This window comes from Ischnura elegans, chromosome 1 (assembly GCF_921293095.1).
Source record: "Ischnura elegans chromosome 1, ioIscEleg1.1, whole genome shotgun sequence".
NCBI classification, from domain to species: domain Eukaryota; kingdom Metazoa; phylum Arthropoda; class Insecta; order Odonata; family Coenagrionidae; genus Ischnura; species Ischnura elegans.
Window position 1 is genome coordinate 24,455,786 of NC_060246.1, and position 22,643 is coordinate 24,478,428.

At 38.7% G+C, this 22,643-nt stretch overlaps 1 protein-coding gene across 1 annotated transcript in view; it reads left to right on the plus strand.

The window, feature by feature from the left end:
* LOC124157316 (solute carrier family 15 member 2-like) overlaps nucleotides 1-22,643 on the plus strand; it is a 53,716-nt gene that overhangs the window by 26,098 nt on the left and 4,975 nt on the right. The window contains exons 6-14 of the mRNA XM_046531944.1: nucleotides 1,004-1,278; nucleotides 5,095-5,177; nucleotides 5,360-5,527; nucleotides 6,138-6,386; nucleotides 10,217-10,456; nucleotides 13,850-13,950; nucleotides 18,049-18,180; nucleotides 21,266-21,362; nucleotides 21,440-21,568. Of these exons, the coding sequence (XP_046387900.1) occupies nucleotides 1,004-1,278; nucleotides 5,095-5,177; nucleotides 5,360-5,527; nucleotides 6,138-6,386; nucleotides 10,217-10,456; nucleotides 13,850-13,950; nucleotides 18,049-18,180; nucleotides 21,266-21,362; nucleotides 21,440-21,568 (1,474 nt within the window). The remainder of the gene's footprint in view (nucleotides 1-1,003; nucleotides 1,279-5,094; nucleotides 5,178-5,359; nucleotides 5,528-6,137; nucleotides 6,387-10,216; nucleotides 10,457-13,849; nucleotides 13,951-18,048; nucleotides 18,181-21,265; nucleotides 21,363-21,439; nucleotides 21,569-22,643) is intronic.

Consider the following 22,643-nt stretch of genomic DNA (forward strand, 5'->3'; position numbering starts at 1 on the left):
TCGGAGCTAAAATTTGCAGAAGCTTCACGAAGCAAAAGAAGAAAAACGAAATGAAATAGCGTGAGTAATAAATGGCAAATGAATGTATAATATAACTAGTCCCACAGTAAGAAATCTGTCAGCACGCGGAACAATATTAGGCGCAAACCTTGGACCTAGCCACTAGTGTACCAAGGCAGAAGATTTTTTAGTGGAGAAGACTTAAAAACCCTCTAAGCCGGACACAAAGTAAGTGAGGTTAACCTCTCCGTCACTCACACCTTAGGATTGCCCAAAAAATAAATCTACTTGAAACAGATGCGCTATTTCCCAGCTCAAGTAGATCTATTTCGATCACATAATTCCTCCCACCTTTCCCTTGGATAGAATGAAAGGTATTAGGTCTTATGGTGCACTGAAGAGGGATGCGCATGATGGAAGGGGAAGCTCCAGGATTCCTTCTCAAGCTCTCCATGGAAACCTACCTTAATCGGTAGAATACTTTAATAATAAATTCCTCCCAGGAGCCTTTCAGGTGATATCAAAGCCAACATCTCCGAGTTTTAAGTGACTAATAATCTTGGAAGACTATTCGGGTTTCCCATCGGGTAATTTTTGATATTGCTGCTGACGTTTCGAAAATATTATATCCTCTTCCTCCGTCCAATCTTCAGGGCAGAAGATTGGACAGTCCTGATGAACAGTGAATATGTGACAGGAAGGATACATTTCCCGACTCAAATACAAAATAAATGAATGTTTGGCCCACGATTATAATGAATCAGTTTTGGAATTATTAGAATAAGGCATTGTAACGTTTTCACTGAATTTATTTTCTCCAGTGCAATACCTCATTGAACTAATATTAATTAAGGTTTAACCTACGCCTCAAGAAATTAGTCTCCTAATTATTTATACATTTAATATTAATAATATTCACATCATCGTGCTATGTATGATACAATATACTTTTGGAGTATTCAGCGGAGAGAGTGGGTTTCGATAATCTTTGCCTCTGATGCAGGGCCATGACAATGATTGGGCTCGTCCTCATCGCGCTTGGCACGGGAGGCATCAAACCGTGCGTGTCGTCGTTCGGAGGCGATCAGTTCGTGCTGCCGGAGCAGGAGAAACAGCAGAAGCAGTTTTTCTCCATCTTCTACTTCGCCATCAACTCGGGCAGCCTCATCTCCACGTTCCTGACTCCCGTCCTGCGGCAGGACGTCAAGTGCCTGGGCGAGGACTCATGCTACTCGCTCGCATTCGGAGTGCCCGCCATCTTCATGGTCATCTCCCTCGGTAAAATCGCCCATTTATTCACACTCGGCGAAAGCATTTGCACGCTCAACCTCTTTTTTTTTGTTTCTTAAGTATATAATATAGTTTATTAATAACAATATATACATATTCCATCATGTCTTTTAACATATAACAATCTAGGCCCCGCTAAGTCTCAATGACTTGTCAGCGGGTTCCAATACATCACAAAAATATATGACAGCATTTGTATAATACAGATACATTTTCCCAACTAATGCAAGCATACATACACATGCGAACTAGCCTTCAATTGATATTCATATACATTAGTATACCAGTATCTAATACATTTATATACATTTTTTATATTTATATATTGCTTTCAAGGATAATAACATACATTAGAAAAACGGTCACTCGATTTCATTTACCTTCTTTTTCATTTTCCAAAAACCAATTAACAGATATTTCAACAACATATTAACAATAATTTTTAACCATTGATCATCAAACATACACTTATTCCTAATTACATACATAAAATACACACATGACTTTTTTTTCAATTGTATACCTATGTAAGCATACTGGTACATATATTCAATTATGATATGTAATTTAGAACTTTTTTAAACATTTAATGCAATACATCACATAAATATTTTACCTATCGTTCTTCCAACAACCATTTTTTTATTTTTGTCTTGACTTCATGTCTAGTAGTTAATGTAGTTAAACTGTTTGGTATTTTGTTGAATTCTTTTGGTACAATCACTTGAAACGTATTATTACCATAACCTGTATATTTCAACATTACCATATTACCATATTACCATAACCTGTATTTTCTTCATCGCAGTCTCCAGATCGACAGGGTGTTTGTGAAGTCGAATTCAAAAGTATTGCTACGGATTGAGGGGCGCCACTTTCGCTGCCGTTTGGAAATGGAGTTGCGTCATTTATTGTTGCACCGGAGGGAGGGAAATTTGAACGGCATTGCCATCTCCGGCAATATTTTTGTTGCTACGTACGACAGGCAGCGTGTAAGACAGCAGTCGCAATCGTAGCGAAAGGCGTAGATTCGGGTGATGCGACAGAGGACTTGATACAGAAGAATACCTAAAACTCCTTAAATGCCTGACATATTTTCCAGATTCATTGTGAAATGAGATGTCGAGACGAGTAAATAACGTAAGGTCTAAGGTTTTCCCGGCGAATAGACTGGAGGAAGAGTTCTCGGGTTTCCAGCCGGGTCAAAGGGTTTTTCAGCACCGACGCTTCGAGGGCGAAGTCTGCCATCGTCTTCATGGTGAATTCAGAAAGAACTCTTCCTCGAGTGAATAACGATTTCCGCGGAAAACTAGATGAATTTTCGCCATTTAAAGTTCACAACCCGGCTATGGAGCCACCTATTAGTGAGAGGTAAACGGTGAGTCCAAATGTGAATCTAAAGATAGAAAAGAACCTACTCTCGGAGCCCGAAAGAAAACACTCCGACGGCCCAACGTCTAAGGGTACGTGAGTTAACTCAGTGTATTCCATCCGCTTATCTTAACTTCGATAGGGTATTTGTTCCTGGAGTTTGACTTCAGCTTCGGTAACTCATTCGCGTCCGCATCCGTCCTCCTCGGCCCTAGGTGCCGTGTAGGTGAAGGATGCAGGTGGCCAACCTTCATGTGTCAGCCTTCCAAGCTTTTACCGACCCGGCTCCATCAGTTAAGTGGGTCTTATGGGAGTCTAAACATTATTTTAAACCATAGAATATTCGGGTGACTTGATAGAGAAGAATACCTGACTGAAATATTTTCCACTTTCTTCGCAAAATGAGATATCCATAAAAACGAATAATGATATCCGTGGAAAACAAAATGAATTTTCACCATTCAAAATTTTATAACGACAGCAGTGATTGATATGCGTTAAAGTGGATAAGAGAAATATGTTACTGCCATCACAAGTCTCTGAGAAAAATTTCTTCGGAGAGGTTCGAATAACCGAATTCATATTGCTACCGTGGCAAATGCTTTACCACTATGCCAGCTCACTCACTGATTCGCATGGTGTCTCATTACGAGCTTCCCTAAGTCATGCAAGGGAACGAGCCAGTCTTCTATCGTCATTAAATCAAACTGAATTTTAACACGTAGTGACATTATTTGCAGTGATATTGCGGTAGATATTTATATATATGTTATGTTCGTTATTACTCATTGAAAAACTACAGCGTTCATTGAAAGATATCATACTCCGACTGATCGGACAATTTACGAAAAAAAGTAAATTGAAGTTTTGGAGGTGGATTTATTTTCTAGCATGAGCTGCACAATTTATGTGATATTAAATACTGTTTACATGTCCCTTATACATTTCCCTTAAATGATGTAGCAATAAAAATATATCGGGAGACGGGAATGTTGTTCAAATTTCCCTTCTACTGGTACAATGGAAAACACCGAAATTCCATGTCCAAACTGTGGCGAAAGTAGCACTGATCAATTCATTGCAATACTTTTGAGTATGACTGTACATGAGCAAGAAGAAGGTATTTTTCACAACTGAACATGACGCCGAAGAAAATGAAACGCGCTTGGGGGGCACTGACCGATTAAATTAAGAATTTTTTATAAGACATGGCAATTACAATTAGTACCAAAGTACATTACATACACGGAGCGTTTACTGCTACAACGAAAATTGTTTATATGGAGGCAAGCCTATACAATTAAGGTATAAAATAAAGAAATAAAGGTGATGGGGAGAGCAAAAAAAAACATCATAACGAGAATAAGCACAAGTAGAGAACGAGGATAGGGCGCTAAACTTGCTACCGTATTGATGCCGGCCGGCGTTCGCCCGAGGCCAGCGGCTCACTTGCCAATCCAAAGGCGCACTGCACTCTCCTTCACCATCGACGGATATGCCCTGAGCAGACGACAAATCTCAAAACATTTGAATGAAGAAGTAAACAAAAAACAGTCGCATTGCGCCCAACAAAGGAGAGGGAAATTGAAAATAGGGAAGGAAGGGAAATTCAAAGCCTACCTCCTGAGTGGTGCCAAAAACATTGCTATTAATATTCATGGCAAAAAATACTTATCTTTCGCAAAAATCAATTACAATTCGTACATTCAGTCCCAGGAGTTTTTTATAAACCAATTTGTTAATAATATAATGAATACTAGCGTATCGAAAATTTATATTTGAGATGCATAAAAAAAAAAAAATTACAAACGTTCTTCTATGTTCTGTACCATTGCTAAAATTAGCGTCATGATATTTAAGTCTTCCGGGCTTTTTTTGCATCACAATATCCTACCCAATCACAGAAGTATTCTTCTCCCGTTTTAGTATTCATGCTCCCGCTCAATATCTATCTTCATGTACGAGTCACACTAAGGTATCTTATCTTTTTCATTTGACTAATCATAAAATACATATCTATAATTTGTTAAACTAATTCTTGAAAAATTGCGTGAACACTATCTGCGGACCACATACATTCAAACAGTACAGTGAATACTTTTCTTCAAATTTTCGTCTTTCTATCTGTAAAATTCGTATCAGCTAAGGATAAAATTAACGAAAGGATTGATCGATTTGCTCCATAAATACTTTTAATTGCTGTACTCAAGGGAATGAATATCGGGAAATATTATACGATATTCCATCAATATAACTATTAAATGTTGCAATAAAAGGCAACTCCACTAAGTTACAATCCATTTCTCCGAATTGGTTTCAGTTCATTGTTTTGTCCAACTTGCTTTAAAAGTTGATAAGGCAATTTTTTATTGAGTAAGATGAGAAATATATATACCTATGAATCATATTTGAGATAATTATTTTTAATTGCAGCATTATTTTTGCTTGGAAAATCCATGTACGTCATCAAAAAGCCAGAGGGAAACTTACTACTTCAGCTCTGCAAACTCATGAACGTAAGTAACCATTCATTATCCATGGAGATACGACATTTTCGATAAATGCTTAAATAAATGACATATCCGATTATGGATGTATATTTTGCAAATTTGCATTCAAAAATGCAGATTTTCAGGCGCGATGATTTATCCATTGAATTACTGGCATATATATAATGTGAGCAATATTTTTATTCCAGCATGCAGTTGTGAATAGGATCAAGCACAAAGGGCCTAAAAAAGACCACTGGCTTGATTATGCCTCAGATAAATTTGATCAGAAGCTAATCGACGACACAAAGAGTGCATTCAAGGTTCTGGCACTTTTTGTCCCTTTGCCTTTTTTTTGGGCTCTTTTCGACCAGCAGGTATGTTATTCCATTTGACGTCAACTAATGCCTGTAATTCTCAATTAATAATAAATACTTAGAGGGATAAATTAAGTCACAGACGACATACCCTTGACCAAAGCTACAGCTCCTTATTTTCGTTCTCGTTGTTGAAGTAGCCATCCAAAAGGAATTTTTAAAATTGTTTTAGGATCATCGAACTGTCCATGCCAGAACCGTTCCGCTAGTTGTGGATTGGCAATCAATATTCTCAATACTAATATAAAGATAATTATAATTCATAATAGGAGGTGTTTATGATTAATGAAAGAATAAAAGTGTCTCAGAAATTAAATTTTCCTCATGGCCGAGAACAGCAGCAGATCCAGGATTGGGACAGTGGGCTCTCCTTTATTCGACAACTGAACTAAATTACCACTTTATCTAGTGTAAATTGGATACCCAAGGAGGGGGGCTGTAGCCCTCCCCCCATAGCTCCTCTCAGGATGTGTCACTGGCCGAGAATCAACGTAATAATTATTGACGTGGACGTGAATTTCTTATGGATTTAGCATTACCTTTCACGATCGTTGAAAAGACTCAAAATGCTTTTTTGTGAGACGCTTATGATAATTGCTACTCCATCCAGGGATCCCGATGGACTTTCCAAGCCCTTCAAATGGATGGTGTGATGGGTAGCTTCACTCTGGCACCCGATCAAATGCAAGTGGTCAACCCGCTGTTGATTTTGGCTTTCATCCCGCTGTTTGAAACGGTGATTTATCCGCTTTTCGCAAAATGCCGTCTGCTGACGACGTCCATCCCCAGAATATTCGTCGGCGGATGCCTTGCTGGAGTGGCATTCGCTTTGTCTGGGCTGGTGGATCTACAGATTGAGGTAAGTTCCACGAAAACAAACGGAGGAAAATTTACTCATCATGGGATATCGGGTAGGTGTGGTGGCTTGAGTGTTGGCTTCCCACCCGGCGGGCTCGGGTTCAAATCCCGGTGGTTGCAGAGAAATTTCAGGGACTGCCCGATCCCTGCTTGAATGATATGTGGAGGGCATTTCAAGGACAACACTCCGTCCGTCGGATGGGAGGTTAAGCCTTGGTCCTTTTAGCGCCTTTCGTTAAGAGCAGGCTAATGCCGACGCCGGGTTTCTCTCCACCCTTCCTACCATAACCTTCCCTCACGGCGCAAATGACCTCAGCTGTCGATCGCCTACTCCAAATACCAACCAACCACTTACTCATTATTCACGCAGTGCCCAGAGCTCCCATGCTTAGCATTCACGATTTTATGTTGAGGGCAAGCGGAATGCATGGTCACCCCCTGCCAAACATCCTAGAGGTGGTTCGTAGGGTATTATGTAGATATAAATGAATGCATAAAGGAGGCCCAATTCCATGCTCTAAAAAGGCCGATTTCTGTTGTCCCTTCGTTCGCATTTTAATCGGTTTACAAAAATGTCCCCGGCGCGGCTATAAGTGCAATGAGAACCAATTTTTTCCCGATAATCTGAAATATAAAGTTTGTCATTGCAAGGGATAGCATTTAAAAGTAATGAATTTCATAGATCACGTCATATTTTATATTAACTTAACTCTTAAATCGTAATCTTGAATATTAATTCCCCGTGAAACTCGGATCAACTTGTCCGTCAGCGACACGAGTGGCGACTCTTGTAAACCCATTCAAATGCGCTGTAGGTGGCAACACATTTAGAGGCCGACTTGTGGATCCTCTTTCAATATATTCGTGGTTAAGGGTTTCGGTGATCCGAAGCTTGACATGAAGTGGAAATCAGCTCACAAATAGATCGAAGATCGCCAAAAATATGTACGAAGCGATCAAAAGCGATTAGGCCTCCGGCACGATATTGATGACGCAATGCAAATATTTGGATCCATTATAAAATATTTTGAGGCAAACCCTGAAAAATACATTTATTTATATTCATAGCCGCGGAAGGAAGATTTAAATATTTGCTTAGATATTCGCAGAATACGTGCTAATTATTAATTTCCGATAGTGTGAGGGTACTGCTACGGTTAATAGAGGGCGATATTTCCCGAGGGTTTTCTTTCTTATCTTATTTCCTACTCGAGCCACTTCCGCAAAGTTAAAAAAACGTCTTTCAATATAAACTTTTGAGGAAGAATTTATTCAATGTAGATTATATTTATAAGAAACTATTTATTTTCACATGCAAGGAAAATATCATGTTCTTCTTTCTATATACGGTGCCACTAACTTAGGACAAAACAGCATAGAACAGGGCGCCAAAGCTTTTGAGTTACCGTTTCAAAAAATATCCCCATCTTGCTGTCTACTCAGTAGCGTTTGCCAAGTCTTGAGAGGCGTATTTCTTAAGAAATACATAAAATTCTCAATTTTTATCGTGAAGAGTCGATCGAGCAATTAAAAGACTCAAATCGCTATCAAGTGTCGATTATACTGATTTGACGGCGATGAAAAAAACTTTGCAAATTGCTGGCCTCGGTGGCGGTGGGGTAAATTCCTAACCTGCCTAGCATGAGGTCGCGGGTTCGACTCCCGCCTGGATAGGTTGTTCGAACGCGTGTTATTGCACGCGTTATGTCACGTACAATCGTTAAATTTGTTGAATACCCCGATGTAAAATGGCAAACATATGCGATGCATTCGGTGGGTTGGAAGTTAATAATTAAATGAAAATAAATTGAAACGTTCATAAATTTACACATTTAACAACTGCCCGCGGATTAAGATGCGAGCTAGCGGGAAGGGTCTTATGAGGGTCTACATCGGACCACCAGTACCCTTCCGCCGCGATGGCCCCCCTTAATCGACATTAACCCTCTACAGATCCTCAGAGGCACCATAAGAAAATGAGATGTTTATCTTTTCGTCATCGAATAATCCTCAACAGCAATAGCATTTTAGCATTGTAACTTCTCATCCCCCTCTGCCCACCAAAGAGTACGGCCCTGGGGAATTAATTTTCTTTCAATTATGTCATATATATTTTTTTCGATTACGTTTACGTTACGATTTTTACGTTAGTCAATCAATTTTTAGGATTCAAATTTGATGATGAGTATGAATTAAAAGTGATATGTCGGATCGGGAGGTTTTGGTGGAGGCGTGAATGTTTGCCACCTCCGGAAGCACAAGTGTTTTCTCTTGACAGCTCAGCATACGACCTTTCTCTTTCCCCCACACCCAATATTGACCTCCGTTGAATGGTACTCAGTTTACCTTTCCTGGTCATCATCTGTTTCTGCCACTTACTCAGTCTCCTTAGTTCTTCCAAAAAATTTCGCGGTACACAATTTCATTAGCCTGGGGGAAAAAACAATAGTGACCTTGAAAAGAGACTTAAGGGTCCTTAAACAGGTGTAATTTCAACTTTTGAAGGTATATATTAATCTCCAATCCATACCTGCAAAAGTTGAAAATACACGACGCCTTAAGCGTAAACATTCAAACTTACTTGGCTTTTTTCATCTACCACTTTATTTATTTATTCGTTTATTTATTAATTATGGCAAGGCATGTACACATGAGTAGAACAACAGCAGAAAAAATAATGATAGAAAAACATTTGTATGGCCCACAGATTTTTTTATTAGGTTTCGACGACTTTTTTCCCATTTTCAAGGTGGAACTACCGATGATACATGCAAATCTGTACAGTTTTTGGAGGTGAAAAGGGAGTTGCGTTTAGAAATTGGGGAAAGGATATGAGGAGTAATGGAAAATTTCTCAAGGGCAAAAGAGCCTACGTTGCCTAATTCTTCTCGGGTTCTCTACCAGGTTAATTCAGTAGTATAGACCGACGTTTCGTAAGACGACTTGTCTTCCATTTTCAAGGCGTGCTACTGAATGAATTTCCAATCTCACACTAACCTGGTTTAATTTCAAATAAACCTGTTTGAAAACTCGAGAAGAATTCCTTAATATTATTCACCAGCAGGAAATTAAAATCGTTTGACCTTTAAGAGTGTGGGAACGTTTTTATACGTTTTGCACGTTGACTGCGGCATTTACCCAAAAATGTTATTGCTACCATGGGCGCACCCAGCGAGGGGCAGGTGGGGGCAGCTACCCCCTCCCCTTAGAAGCAAAAATCGCAAAAGTCTTCAAGAAAAATCTGTACTGAATCACTCAATTATCAATCAAGTACTGAATTGAAACGAAGGTATTCAACAAATTTTCTCTAAACCCACGAAAATGGATATATATTAGTATAAGATATGTAACTAAAATAAAACTCTTTTTTCAAGGAAATAATCTCAAAAACCCCATGGCTTGCCCCCCCTCCCCTAGATCATTGCTTGCCCTCCCCTAGATCATGGCTTGCCGCCCCTCCTCCCCCTAGTTATGATCCTGGGTACGCCCTTGATTACTACCTGGACACATTGCACTTGGGCACTTTCCCACACGGTAAGGATCGCTCAAGGGCTTAATTCTACAGGACCAGCCCTATTGGCAGGGGGTGCCTCCTGCACAGGGGGTCTCTTCTGCACTGACTGGCAGCTAAAATCGTGAACTCCCGCAGCCCAAGGGTTAAAGAGCTTACGTGTTTGGTTTGAAGTTGAGGAAGCATCCTCCATTCCTCTTTCAAAAGTTGTTTAAACTTTCTCGCATCGCGTGTAGGTAAGGTGAAGGGGAGTTGTATCATAGCCACGGGAAGTGGCTGTGGTTATATTCGCTAATCCATGTTTTTACTTCAACCCAAAGGGATCCTTGGCTGTTATTCCCGGCGCTGGAGAAGGACAGCTGCGCATCTTCAACGGCCTAAGTAACAACTGCACGGGAAACTTGTCGATGGGAGCGCAGCTCAGGGAGATTGAGATACCAGCCATGGGCCAATGGAGGGACCAGAAAATAAGTGTCCAAGTATCATCCCAATTCTCTGTTTCGATGATCTGCGGGTCGGACGGAAACTTCACGGGGCACGTGTCGGTCCTTGAAGAAAAGGTCAGGCAGACGAAGAAGCAATCATAAGTACACCAACGAGAAAAAAAATTCCCTCCAACGGGAATCGAACCACGAACCTTTGACTTTCCGTTTCATGAGCCATAACGTCCTGCGCAACGAGCCGCGGTATACATACCATTTGGATTCAGGGACCTTAGTGAACTGCGCAGTGACTCGGAAGGTCCGCGGTTCTATTCTTGGTGGAAAGGAATGTATTCACATGGTATTTCATGTAAATTTCAGCGCCGTTCACGACTCGAAATATTACAAAATTGTGCACCCCTTACCCCGATAAATAAGCATTTAATTATGTGCTTGCCAAAATGGCCGTTTACTTAAAAGTCCACGCCATTTTCACTGATCAGAGTGAAATTTAAGCCTCACTACCGTTTAACTCACATGTTATTTTCGGGAAATGCTGCGTGGAAAACAACAGCTCATCGTCTTCCGCACAAAATTCAAATCGGGCCAACAATGGGACAACGGACCCTGTATTATAAGATCGAGACGAGGGCGTTGCTATCATTCTCTTGTTAACGCTCCCCTGACTTAATAAAAAAGTTATTATTGAATATATTATATCAATAAATTATTATATATAAAGATTATTTTAATGCTTACAGGATGTCATTCCACTATATTTCGCCTGCTTCTGGTACTTTAAAAAAGTAATTCTTCAGCATTAACCTTCCTTACACCCTCCCCCGCCCACTCACTCTCTATGGTGGCGTGGGGAAGAGAGTTCATCGGGATAAATCGCTCAGATTCATCCAAAAAAAAATTATGCCCAACTTCATACTTGCCTCATCCAATGCAATGTTTATTATTTCCGCTATTACGTTTATTGTGTCACTAGGACTGTCTACCTTCTCTCTCTTTCGGACCGAGAAAAAGGGTTTATTTTTATAAATTTTCTTCTCCTATTCTTCGCCTATTGTGGAAATACCAATCTCTTGCAGTTTTATTACTGCCTGAATTAATACGCCACAGAGAAAACAGTTATAAAAACAAAATAGGGGAAATTTTTGTGTCTTTCGGGTATAAGTAGGTTTTAAGGTCGTATGAACGGGGTATGAATTTTATGATATATATTATTAAATCAAAGGAACCCAAATAGACTATTTTGGGATTATTATACTGATGTAACTTGTTTAATGATAGATGTCATAATAAATTATTTAGTAAATTTTGTTTAGTACAACAAACACTTCTTCGAAAATCTATGTGGGACTATCCACGGACATGACTAATCATAGTCTGTGGGTATTACAGCTGGGAAATATATTTTCCTTTACTAATTTGCCACTAAAACTAGTAAAAGGGTACATAAAATAACATGCCAGTTCAATTTTGTTTTAATATTATCGTTTTTTTATGGCAGTCCATGAGCATAATTTTGTACGATTACAGAAGTATGACCTGGTAGTAAGTTTTTTCCACAGCAAGTACCACGGCGACAATCTAAAACCAAAGGAAATTCTTTAAATATAGCGGAAACAGAGTTTCCCTGGAAGTCGCTTTCGCTAATATCAGCATCTGAAAGAGAGATAGTCATTTTGGTTTAAAGTTTTCCGCAGCGATTAGATGCACTAATACATTCCATTTTTCGGGTGCGTGCTTACTTTTTAACTCGAACTTTTTTCCTCCCACTGGGAACGTCGTAAGGAGACTGAAGATGTAAATATTTTTCTTTCTTACAGTTAGAAAACTGGTCTATTGTTTTAAAGGGTTTAAAAAAAGGTAAATAAAGACAAAAAAAAAACAATTTCTTTAAAACATCAACTATAAAAACGGGAGAGAGTATTGGAATATTGTTATTCAGTTTTTTGAAAGATTCTTCGGCTTAAATACCTAATGACCATCATCCCTATTAAAATTTGTAGCCCGTTTAGAAATTTCTATCGCCTCTATAATTAGCCTCGGATAATATGCAGATGTTCTTGCAATGGCTTTGGCCTCATCCAGGAGGACCCGACATGAAATGATCGGCGATAGCTGAATCCTCCCATTGTCTTGCCTTCAGCGCCCTTTCATGCTCTTTCAGCCTTGTCACTATCTTCCGTTTGGTCTGTCCAATGTATAACTAGACCCACACGAACAAGGAATCTCGTATATCCCTTCCATAAAATCCTTCAATGGCAAATCATGAGAGATAGTAATATTTATTCAATGTTGAAAGCAGTGCTTAGAAATGTATATCAAACGATTTCGCAGATTTATTATTATGACTGTAAACTGTTATTTCTACTTTTACACTAGCTTAATTATTTATATAAGGTATTTTCACCTGTATCATCTCCTTAGTCTAAAAATGCAGACGGCAAGATTGCCTTACATGAATTTTCCCTTGTTATTTTAAGCCTGAATCACACGATCATTTTTTTTCGTCGCGAAAGTGATCACTATCGCGATCACTTTTCCCGTCGCGAAAAGCGATCACTCTAGTGATCATTTTTCTGAATCACACGGTCCCTCTCGCCCGCGCCTTCGGCTTTCGCATCACTTTCGATATCACAGATCGTTGTCATGGGACCCGCATAACGAAAATATACAGCGTGTTTATCTATGCCGTTCCCACGATTTTCAAACGTTGCGCTGCAATCGCTCCATACGGGCATGCGTTCCGATTGGCTGATGTGGGGTTTTAGGGACGGTTTTAGCCACGGAAAAAGCGACCGGACGAGTGAGGAAAAATAGCGATGGGAATCCTCATCGCGATCGCGAAAAACAATTGCCGGCGACGATCATTTTGCGAGTGATCACTCTAGTGATCACTTTTTCGACGAAAAAAAAATGATCGTGTGATTCAGGCTTTATTTTTTAGTGTTTAAAATGTCCCTCTCTCAAGACAATTATTACACTCTTAAGGATCATACGTCTTATTAGTCTCACAATATTTCTCACATGTTCCGGCTATTGATGTAGTGAATGCACCAGAAGCAGGGCTTGACAATTTTGGCAAATATCATGTGAAAAGCGATTTAGTAAGTCATGATTCTTCGCGGAAGTTAAAAATTGATCTAAAATAATGATGAAAATGAAACTGATTGCTAAAAGTATTTAAAAAAATGATTTTCTTCAGATTCAAAAAATTTGATAAAAAAAATAATCAGAGGCCTCTACTAGAGAGGTTACTCTCATATATTTCAGATTAATTGATTCATTTCATTTCCTGAACAGCAATTTTCATTTTGGTTGGCAGCTCCATATCGTGAATCTGTTTTGTATTATTTTGTTCCCCAGGATTCAGAATAATTTCCGTGCTTGACTATGCGTGAGACGCAAATATGCACCAGGAATTATTTTTTTATTTATCTAAAAGAATATCATGACCTTGTACTGCGTACGATGCACTAAAAGTTTGACCTTCCCCTTCTCATTTTTCTCGCGCAGGCCGTGTCTTATGTCATTGGCAGTGAAAATGGGGCCTTGGACATTTTTGGATACTACATTGATTCCGTTGAAAAATCTCAAAACGGATTCGGCAAAATCAGGTTCGTAGTAATGAGGTCATTGATTTACGCAATATATGAAGGTGAATGGTGCGTGAATTTTATAAGAGCTGCTGTATTTTTGCTTCAGTTTTCCAGTTAAATTTTAAAGTTTTAAAATATTAAAGATTACATAATATTGGGCCACTCTAATCGAGTTTTTCAATCCACAGAGTAATGACTTCTTGACACCAAGGGAAAACTCTTCGACGGATTACAAAGAATGCCCTTCTCTCAACTTATTTTGTTCTTCGATGCAATCTTAGACCATATAAGCAAGTAGACCCGCCGTTCGGCTGTGGCCAACATCGCACGGCGGGGAAGTGAGGGGGATAAGGGAGCGTGACGTCACGGTTGGGAATGCAGACGATATACCGTATACGCGCTTGAGATATTTTAAAGCTCATCCACTGCAAAGTCGCTGAAAAGTGAAGATATGTATTGGGCACGCAAAATGATTATAGACTTAGAAAAGATATTTTTGTGATGAACTAAGGCATCTTATAGCCTTGACTGTATGCAAAAAGTTACATAAACCAAGGTTAAGCAAGAAGCGATCGAAATTAAATACATTGATTAAGAATGTCTATGTAAACATGGGCGTACCCAGCGAGGGGCAGGGGGGGGCAGCTGCCCCCCCCCCTAGAAGCAAAAATTCGCAAAAGACTTTAAGTAATATCAGTACTGAATTGAAACCAAAGTATTCAACAAATTTTCTTCAAACCAAGGAAAAATGATATGTATTAGTATAAGATAAGTAACTAAAATAAAACTTTTTTTCAAAGTCAAACCATGATAAAATGTCATAACTTAGCTTGCCCCCCTCCCCCTAGATCATGGCTTCCTCCCCTCTAGACCATGGCTTATCCCCCATAGTTATGATCCTGGGTACGCCCTTGTATGTAAACACGTAATACGAGAGCATTAAACGTTACGAGATATTTACCTAAGGTGACCAAATTTGAACATTCGTAGAGCGGGACACCATTGACCGAGGGGGAGGGGGTTCTTCATTAAAAATGTGGTCTTTACATTAATTTATTTTTTTTTTTTTCTTCATTATAAGAAAAAATTACAACGATGAATAATATTTCAATATTTTATAATGTCAACACAATTACAATTTATAAATATGATGCATAAAACATTAAGTTTAGTATTATTTTTCTATTTGGCATATTTCTTATATCTGAGTTATTTTTTTCTTAATATCTTGCGGAAAGGGTCATAACATTTTTCACGTGAATTTGTTTAGCTATATTTCACAAATTGAATTGCTTTCAAAGTCTCAACACTTGATAGTGATTTTTCTGATGCACACACTTCATTTACAGTAGAAAAAACGCGTTCAGTCGCAGCATTAGCTTGTGGTAAGGGCAGCTAATATTAATTAATTTTAGTGCGTTATTGCATGGAATATGCTTTGTATCAAAATGATGAAATATTTATAACCATTTGAACTCCATGATTTGTGCTGAAGCCCAAGATTTTACCCTTTTCTAACCAATATATTTGTTAAATATTAATACCTCAGAAAAAAAAGATCATTTTCGGAAATATTATTATATGGGAAATACGTACAATGATCGAATGATTTTCTAACATCATTCCAATTCAGTTCATGTTTTAATGTAATCCAATGAAAATGTTCAATATAATTTTAATATAGCGTCCACTCTTCTATTTAATCTATGCAGTTACTGTAGAAACTTTTTCATGATATCTGCACGATTTATTGCACCCTATTCTTCGAGCTCACTTATACTCTTACGTTAACGGAAGAAAATTAATCACCTAACCGCTTTTGATACAGAAATTTAAAATTTTTTACTTCATTCGCTACTTCGATTACCAAAATTTCATCACCTTCGATAACTTCAATAGCATTTTGAGGAAGATTTGATTGACTGTGTATAAAATCTAGCTAAATTTGAGGATTATTTTTCAAAACTTTCTTCTAAAATCCTAGGACATTAATCCTGTGATAGAAAGTAGGATTTCACAGTGTGGTTTACTTTCAATATTCTATCTACAGCTGACGAAAGAGCTAACAAGCGCGTTTTACGGCAACGAAGTATTTTCTGATATTCGACTTTCGCAGTTTCACAAAATTCTTTCATCATTTGAATACGCACATTGTAATGTAGAAATAAAAATATAATTTAATAACGATATTTTCCACATCTGCGCAGTGGCGGATACAGATGGGGGGCGGAGGGGACGCGCTCCCCCCCTTTCGGGCCCGCCCATGTTGCCAAACATTACAGAACCAAAATTATAACTTTTTTTTTAATTATAAGATTGCATTTTCTTGTATATTTGTTTAATAAATTTATTAAAAAATTTCGTTAACTCTGCATGTGACTTAATTGGTTTTTATCATGATAAAAGGAAAGGTAACCCAAGATATCTTTTGCGCCCCCCCTCGAGTTTTTTCTGCATCCGCTACTGCATCTGCGGGCAACTAATCAGCAGCTATTTGAACGGCGTTATATATCATGCGCGCTGCGAAACCATTTTAATAACTTGTGGTGTACAAGCCTTAGATTTGAAGGAATGATTATGAAAAATAGCATGGAAAGACATCCTTCTATTAATGCTAGTTTCTTTCTTCGTCTCCATAAGTTCTTTTTACTAAAAATTTCTGTATTTTGGAGGGTGACGCAGCAGTATTTAAATAGGTTTTATGTCCTTGCGCCCCTAAGTGCTTCGAAATATCATTCCTACTGCCGTAAAAAATAGAAAATTATCCGTTATATTTCACACATTTGACAAAGTAATCGCTTCTGGATTTTTTTAGTAAAATGAGATTCACTTCTTAGATGATCTTTAAAATCCGCATCCTCTTTTCTTACGCATTATGACAAAAAGTCATTAAATAATTAAATTATGTCATAAATTGTTAAAAAAAAGTAATTGAAAACTCTGTAAGTACATACGTACAAAATTACATGAAAATATTTAACAAGTTATTCAATACATTAAATATAATTGATTGTTATAAAGCACAATTATTTTAAAATTATTTTAATCCAATCCTCTCTTTCTTTTTAGTTATAAATATGTTAATAGGTATTATTTATTCCCAGAATTTTCCGTAGCGTACGTAAATCGTTGGTGTCACTTGCAAGGCCGGCGCTAGACTTTTTTCCACCGCCACAAAATGTATATTACACGAGTGCTGTCAGCTAAATAAAAAAATATGCATTTATGAAAGAACTAAATTACTTACCTAAATCATCTGAATAGCTGATTTGTTGACATCCCTTATTTAAAAGCACTAGCGCGCAGTTCAATTCGCATCGCATAAGTGACCGTTAAAAAACTCAATATGCGAAGGTGTTGTCGCGTTACTTCGTCGACGACCGGCAGTCTTTACACCATGATCCTTTTCCTCTCTAAAATTCCCCCCTTTTCCAATTTTTGCCCAAGATTTAATACTTTTATACGAAGTTCCAAATGATGCTTGATCGCTAACGAGACATGTCACGAAAAGAAAAAAATCTGCGGAAGTGAACAAAGGGCTTTCTCTTCATTTTACTGCCACAATATATTTTCGTCGCTGCCAATGCCGGAAAATGCCACCGTCCATTTATTGTGACTTCACCAATTCAACCATTGTTGAAAGAATACTTCTCGTATATAAACAATAAATATTAGTACTTTAATTGAAAAATCGCGAAGAAAATTATAAAAATACCGCCGTAAAACAGTGAATCCCCATTCGTAGCCATGCACTACAACGATGCACTTCCCAACCGTGACGTCACGCCGCCTTAAAATGGGAGGAAAGGGAATGGAGATGTTGGCCACACGGCGAGCCATGGGTAGGGGTGGAGCATGGCGGGTCTACTTGCTTATATGGCCTAAGGATGCAATTGTACACCAAGTTCATCAAGCCCTCAATCCTGATTAATCTCATTAATAACTACGCGCCCAATTAATTTGATAGCTTGCTATAAATATACAAGTGTTATCATGAAGGCATAATTCTGAACAAAATAATGCTGTGGATGACGAGTTTGAAAACTTGACGGATTTTTTTTCATCCCTATAATTCTTTGTACAGTCAATTTTTAATTAAACGTTCTCGCTTCCCAGAGTGCTGTACAATGGGGCGGTGGATTCTGCAAAGAATATTTCCTTCCGGAACGATGACCGCTCACTCAAGGAAACCGTGGAACTCGTTCCGGGAATGCGTGGAACGAACATCACGGCCCTGGCGCCAGCGGAGTAAGCTTCATACCACCATCTCAATTCCCATGATAACCCCGCTGCCCAATTGCGTGCAATCTAATATTCACAGAGATTCAGGTGATAGTAGGGCTTTTAGGTATCGCCAGTTTTTGGAGTGCCACTAAATTTAAGATCATCATCACTCGTCCACAATCCTAAGATTGGTTTCACGCAGCTCTCAATTCTTCTATCAGTTAATCTTTTCACACCTACTTATTTCTTCTCTTTCGTATCCTTCTTTACCTGTTCCATATATTTTATTATTATTATATCTATCATTTTATCTCGTATTTTGTTCGAGGTAGTCCTTTTCCGTTCTTGCCATCCACTTGTCCCTCGACTATTATTTTCATCAGGCTATCAAGTCTCAAAATATATCCCGTAAAGTTGTTCCGTCTTCTTGTCAAGGTTTCCATGAGGCTTCTCTTCCCTCCTATTCTTCTTGGGACTTCCTCGTTACTAACTCGGTCGATCCATTTGATCCTCATCATTCGTCTGTAGCACCACATTTCGAAGGCCTCAATCATTGATTCATCTGCGGCTGTCATTTTCCACAGGGGCGCAGCTAGGAATGAAGGCTGGGGGGGGGGGGGGGGGGGTTTGGCGCAACTAAACGTGGTGTGTGTGGTATAACCGCCAGGATAAGCGGGAAGTGCGGGGGCCCTCCCCCAGAAACTTTTCAAGATAAATGGTTCAAAATGGTGAGTTTTATGTATTTACGAGGGATATTTTATTGATCCTTACACTCTTCTATAAGTATAGTAATCAAATGAATAAAATTTTCTCTGAGCTATGGGAGTGGTTCTCTCCCCCAAACCCTCACCCCTCGCTGCGCCGCTGACTGTCCATGCCTCACTTCCGTAGAGAAACATTCTCCAAATGTAAGTTCTGATAAACTGTTCCCGTACTTCTATGTTTAAATTTCCCGCTGTAAGTAGATTAAGTAGATCTTTCTTTTGATGCAATGCTCTCATCGCTTCGGCTATTCTGCTGATAATTTATTTCTTGCTTCTCCCATCACTAGTCATCCTGCTCCCCAAATAAAAGAATTCATACCCCTCTTCCAATTTTTTTCCAGAATTTAATGTTTGCATTGACCTTATATGTCATTTTTTGCATTCTAAACAGCACAAGATATTTGGAACCTCATCTCTTTTAGGGATGGGTTCTTCCATTACTTGGACGGCCATAACGCTATTACAGATGAAAACGAAAGATCGAATCAGCAAGTAAGATAAACAAGGTAATGCAGTAAAATTCCACGCGATTTTTCACGGAGAGACATCGGAAAGATGAAGAAATAGTGTCCTCTTTTTTCAATACCATGACTCAATTCGTCCCAAAACCCAAGCCACTCCAGCATTAATCGATCCGCAGACAAATGATGGAACCCGAAGCCGAAAACAAGGCACCATTACATAACCATGATAAGTGGCGTATCGTTTATGCATTAAACGTTGCCGCAGCGCTTTTGTCCATATCTAGTGATATGTAGAATGGGAAATGAGAGATGAATCCTACAATAATCGAGGGCGCGCACTCAGTGACCTCAGGTTCTCCACCGAATCACGAATGGCCACTTCAGGTCTAACCTCATTCTCCCAATGTCCTCCCTCCGTGTCCTCTCCCGCAAAACGCGCGACTCGACTCTTGAACATCTGCCTCACAACCGCTTATCTGTGACTCACAGATCCCTTACCTACCTAATACCTCGTACCTGCAATTCCATCAAAAGCTATTCCCTTTACACAGGGTGGACAAACATTTTGTCACAAAATTTTAACTGTGGATAGCCGATGCCAGTAGGTACCAAAACTACTGATGATGTTAAGGTCGAAAGCATTTAAAAAACAATCGGCAAAAAATAACAGAAACTGCGAGCAGAGCGCTCCGATTGGCCACGAGTTGGCCCTGTTGCCGGATGTCTGGACAACTCGTGACTTCGAATACTTTGAATACCGGAGATTGCGATACATACAAGGCTGTCGGCAACAGGTCAAAATCGCGTTTAATCCGAGCGCTTGGCTGAAAGTTTTTGTAGTTTAAAAATGGTGCGTTTTCTACGTAAACATCATTGGTAATTTTGGATCCTACTGCCATCAGCTATCCAGGGTTAAAATTTCGTCACATAATTTATCTTCACCCTCTTTAACATCATCAGTTTCGGCATTTACGACCTCCATCAGAAGACTTCCTCCCTATATCCCTATTAATTTTCCCCTCCTTCCCTAAATACGCAAAAAAGCCGCTTGGGCGGTCATATTAGTGATATAATACGTGGTATCTTATTTTATTCCATGTGTGTTCAATTTTTTCTCTGTTGAACTTTATAATTTAACCCTTTATATATAAATCCATTTTAGAATATCTTCTTGATTGTTTTTGGATTAAATGCAAATTAATAAAAATGTGGATAACATACGACAAAAACTGGCAATGCCCTACCCAATAACCCTACTGTCGCCGAAAGCGATATCTTGAAAATGCTGGGAAGAACAAACAAAAGGGTGAAAGATATAGAGAAGTCTCTAATGATTTTCACATTCTTCTGAGCTTCTAAAAGATGGTTTGAAAAACACTCATTTGAAACCTTGAAATATACAAACTCACACAAATAACCTTCACAGAGAATAACCTTAGCTGATATTTCCCCAAAAGTGAGGATTCCCTTAGCGTTTTTTTTTCGCCAAGATTTGCATTTTCATCAAATATTAAGACCTTGAAAATGCAAGTGATAGGAGCCTCGAAATCGAATTAGTAGCACAGAACATTTTATTGTATTTTTAAATGCCAAAAAAGAACTTTCGCTGAATTCAATATGATTAGCTGAACATACACCCACGAGGTCGTGAGCCTACTTCATAAAAAAAACTATCTCCATCTGTCCTCGTTAATGCATGTCTCTGATTTGACAATCATGTGAAAATCCGAAAACAAATTAGATAAACATGGTGTAAATATGTCCTTTTAATTGATATTTTCAGTCTAACCGCAATTCAGCAAAAACGATGAAAAATTAGTGGTGTTTGCGTAGATTGTAAGAAGGGTTATCTTATATGTTGGATGTATTTTTTACTTCTAGATACAACGTGTTTGTGGATGATCTAAACATTGGAAACTTGCTGATTTCACAAGGCGGAGTGTATGCCTTACTAGTAAGAGAGAACGGCAATAGTTACGTAAGTAAATAGGGACTTTGTGTCGGATAAATCATGAGTAATGTGAACGGATCCTCACCAACTGCATTCTCTTTCAGGAAATTGAATTGGAGGAGATAACACCATTTAATAATATTCACATGATGTGGCTGGTACCGCAATACGCAGTGATCACAGCCGGCGAAATCATGTTCTCCATCACTGGCCTGGAGTTTGCGTTCACACAGGTGGGTACATTCCCACGAATTTCATCCAAAGTTCAACTTCTTCTATGGTAGACATTATAATAATTAACCTGCCATCATTTAGTACGTGGAAAACCACACAGCAATGCTACATTTCAACTCCGCTTGTCCTGTTTGTTTCCTTCATCAGCGTAAATACTACGGAAGATCAGATCATATCATTAAATAAGAGAGATAGACCGTAGAACTGATAGATTCAGAATGATGAGAGCAGCTAGGCAGCGTTAGAACTCACTAATATATTAGATGACTTAAGCTTCTAAAATTAACTTAAGCATCTAGAAGCTCATCAACTTATGTAAGCACATTGGCTGTGCCCTTAAAATTTTCAGCCCTTTTTTACAGTGGAAAGATATTTTTTTAATCGTCGACTTTATATTATGTCCATACTTCCATTTACTTTTTTTGTAATTTCTTAAATGCGGAATTATTTAATAATAATTATAAATATAAATATTTCAGTTTAACGTGCCTTTGTCATCGAAAATCCTCATATTTCTCATTTTACAACCATGACATTACTGACTGCCATTACCTCAGGGTAGGGGTAATACCGGTCAAAGCTGATTTTGTAATATTTTTAATTTTATCGATAGCTAAGGTTAATGGGGGCTCTTATAAGGTCAGCAATAGGTAAAATATAATATATGTAAGCGATTCCACACGCTGAGTTCCAAATTTAAAACAAAGTTAAGCTTTATACTCATTTTCCCTAAGGTGACCGTCATTACCCCAGTCTCCCCTATACAATATACATGTCCCTCGGTCTTCCTCTTGGGCCTTTTCAATCGATATATCTTTCCGTTATATTTCCGACGTGACAGCAGTCAGGGGCGGCTTAGGGTGATTGGGGGCCCTCGCCTGGGGCTCTTGTTGGGGCCATCCATCACGGGAGGTTCGGGGGTCCTCCCAGTTCAGAAAATTGCATGCCTGGAAATGGATTTGATCGCTATTCCGGCTCGTTGAAACTACATAAAAGTTAATGAAAATAGCAATTTAGCAAGAAAAAATACTATGAAAATTGAGAATTTCACAGCTTATAAAATTTAAAAATGTA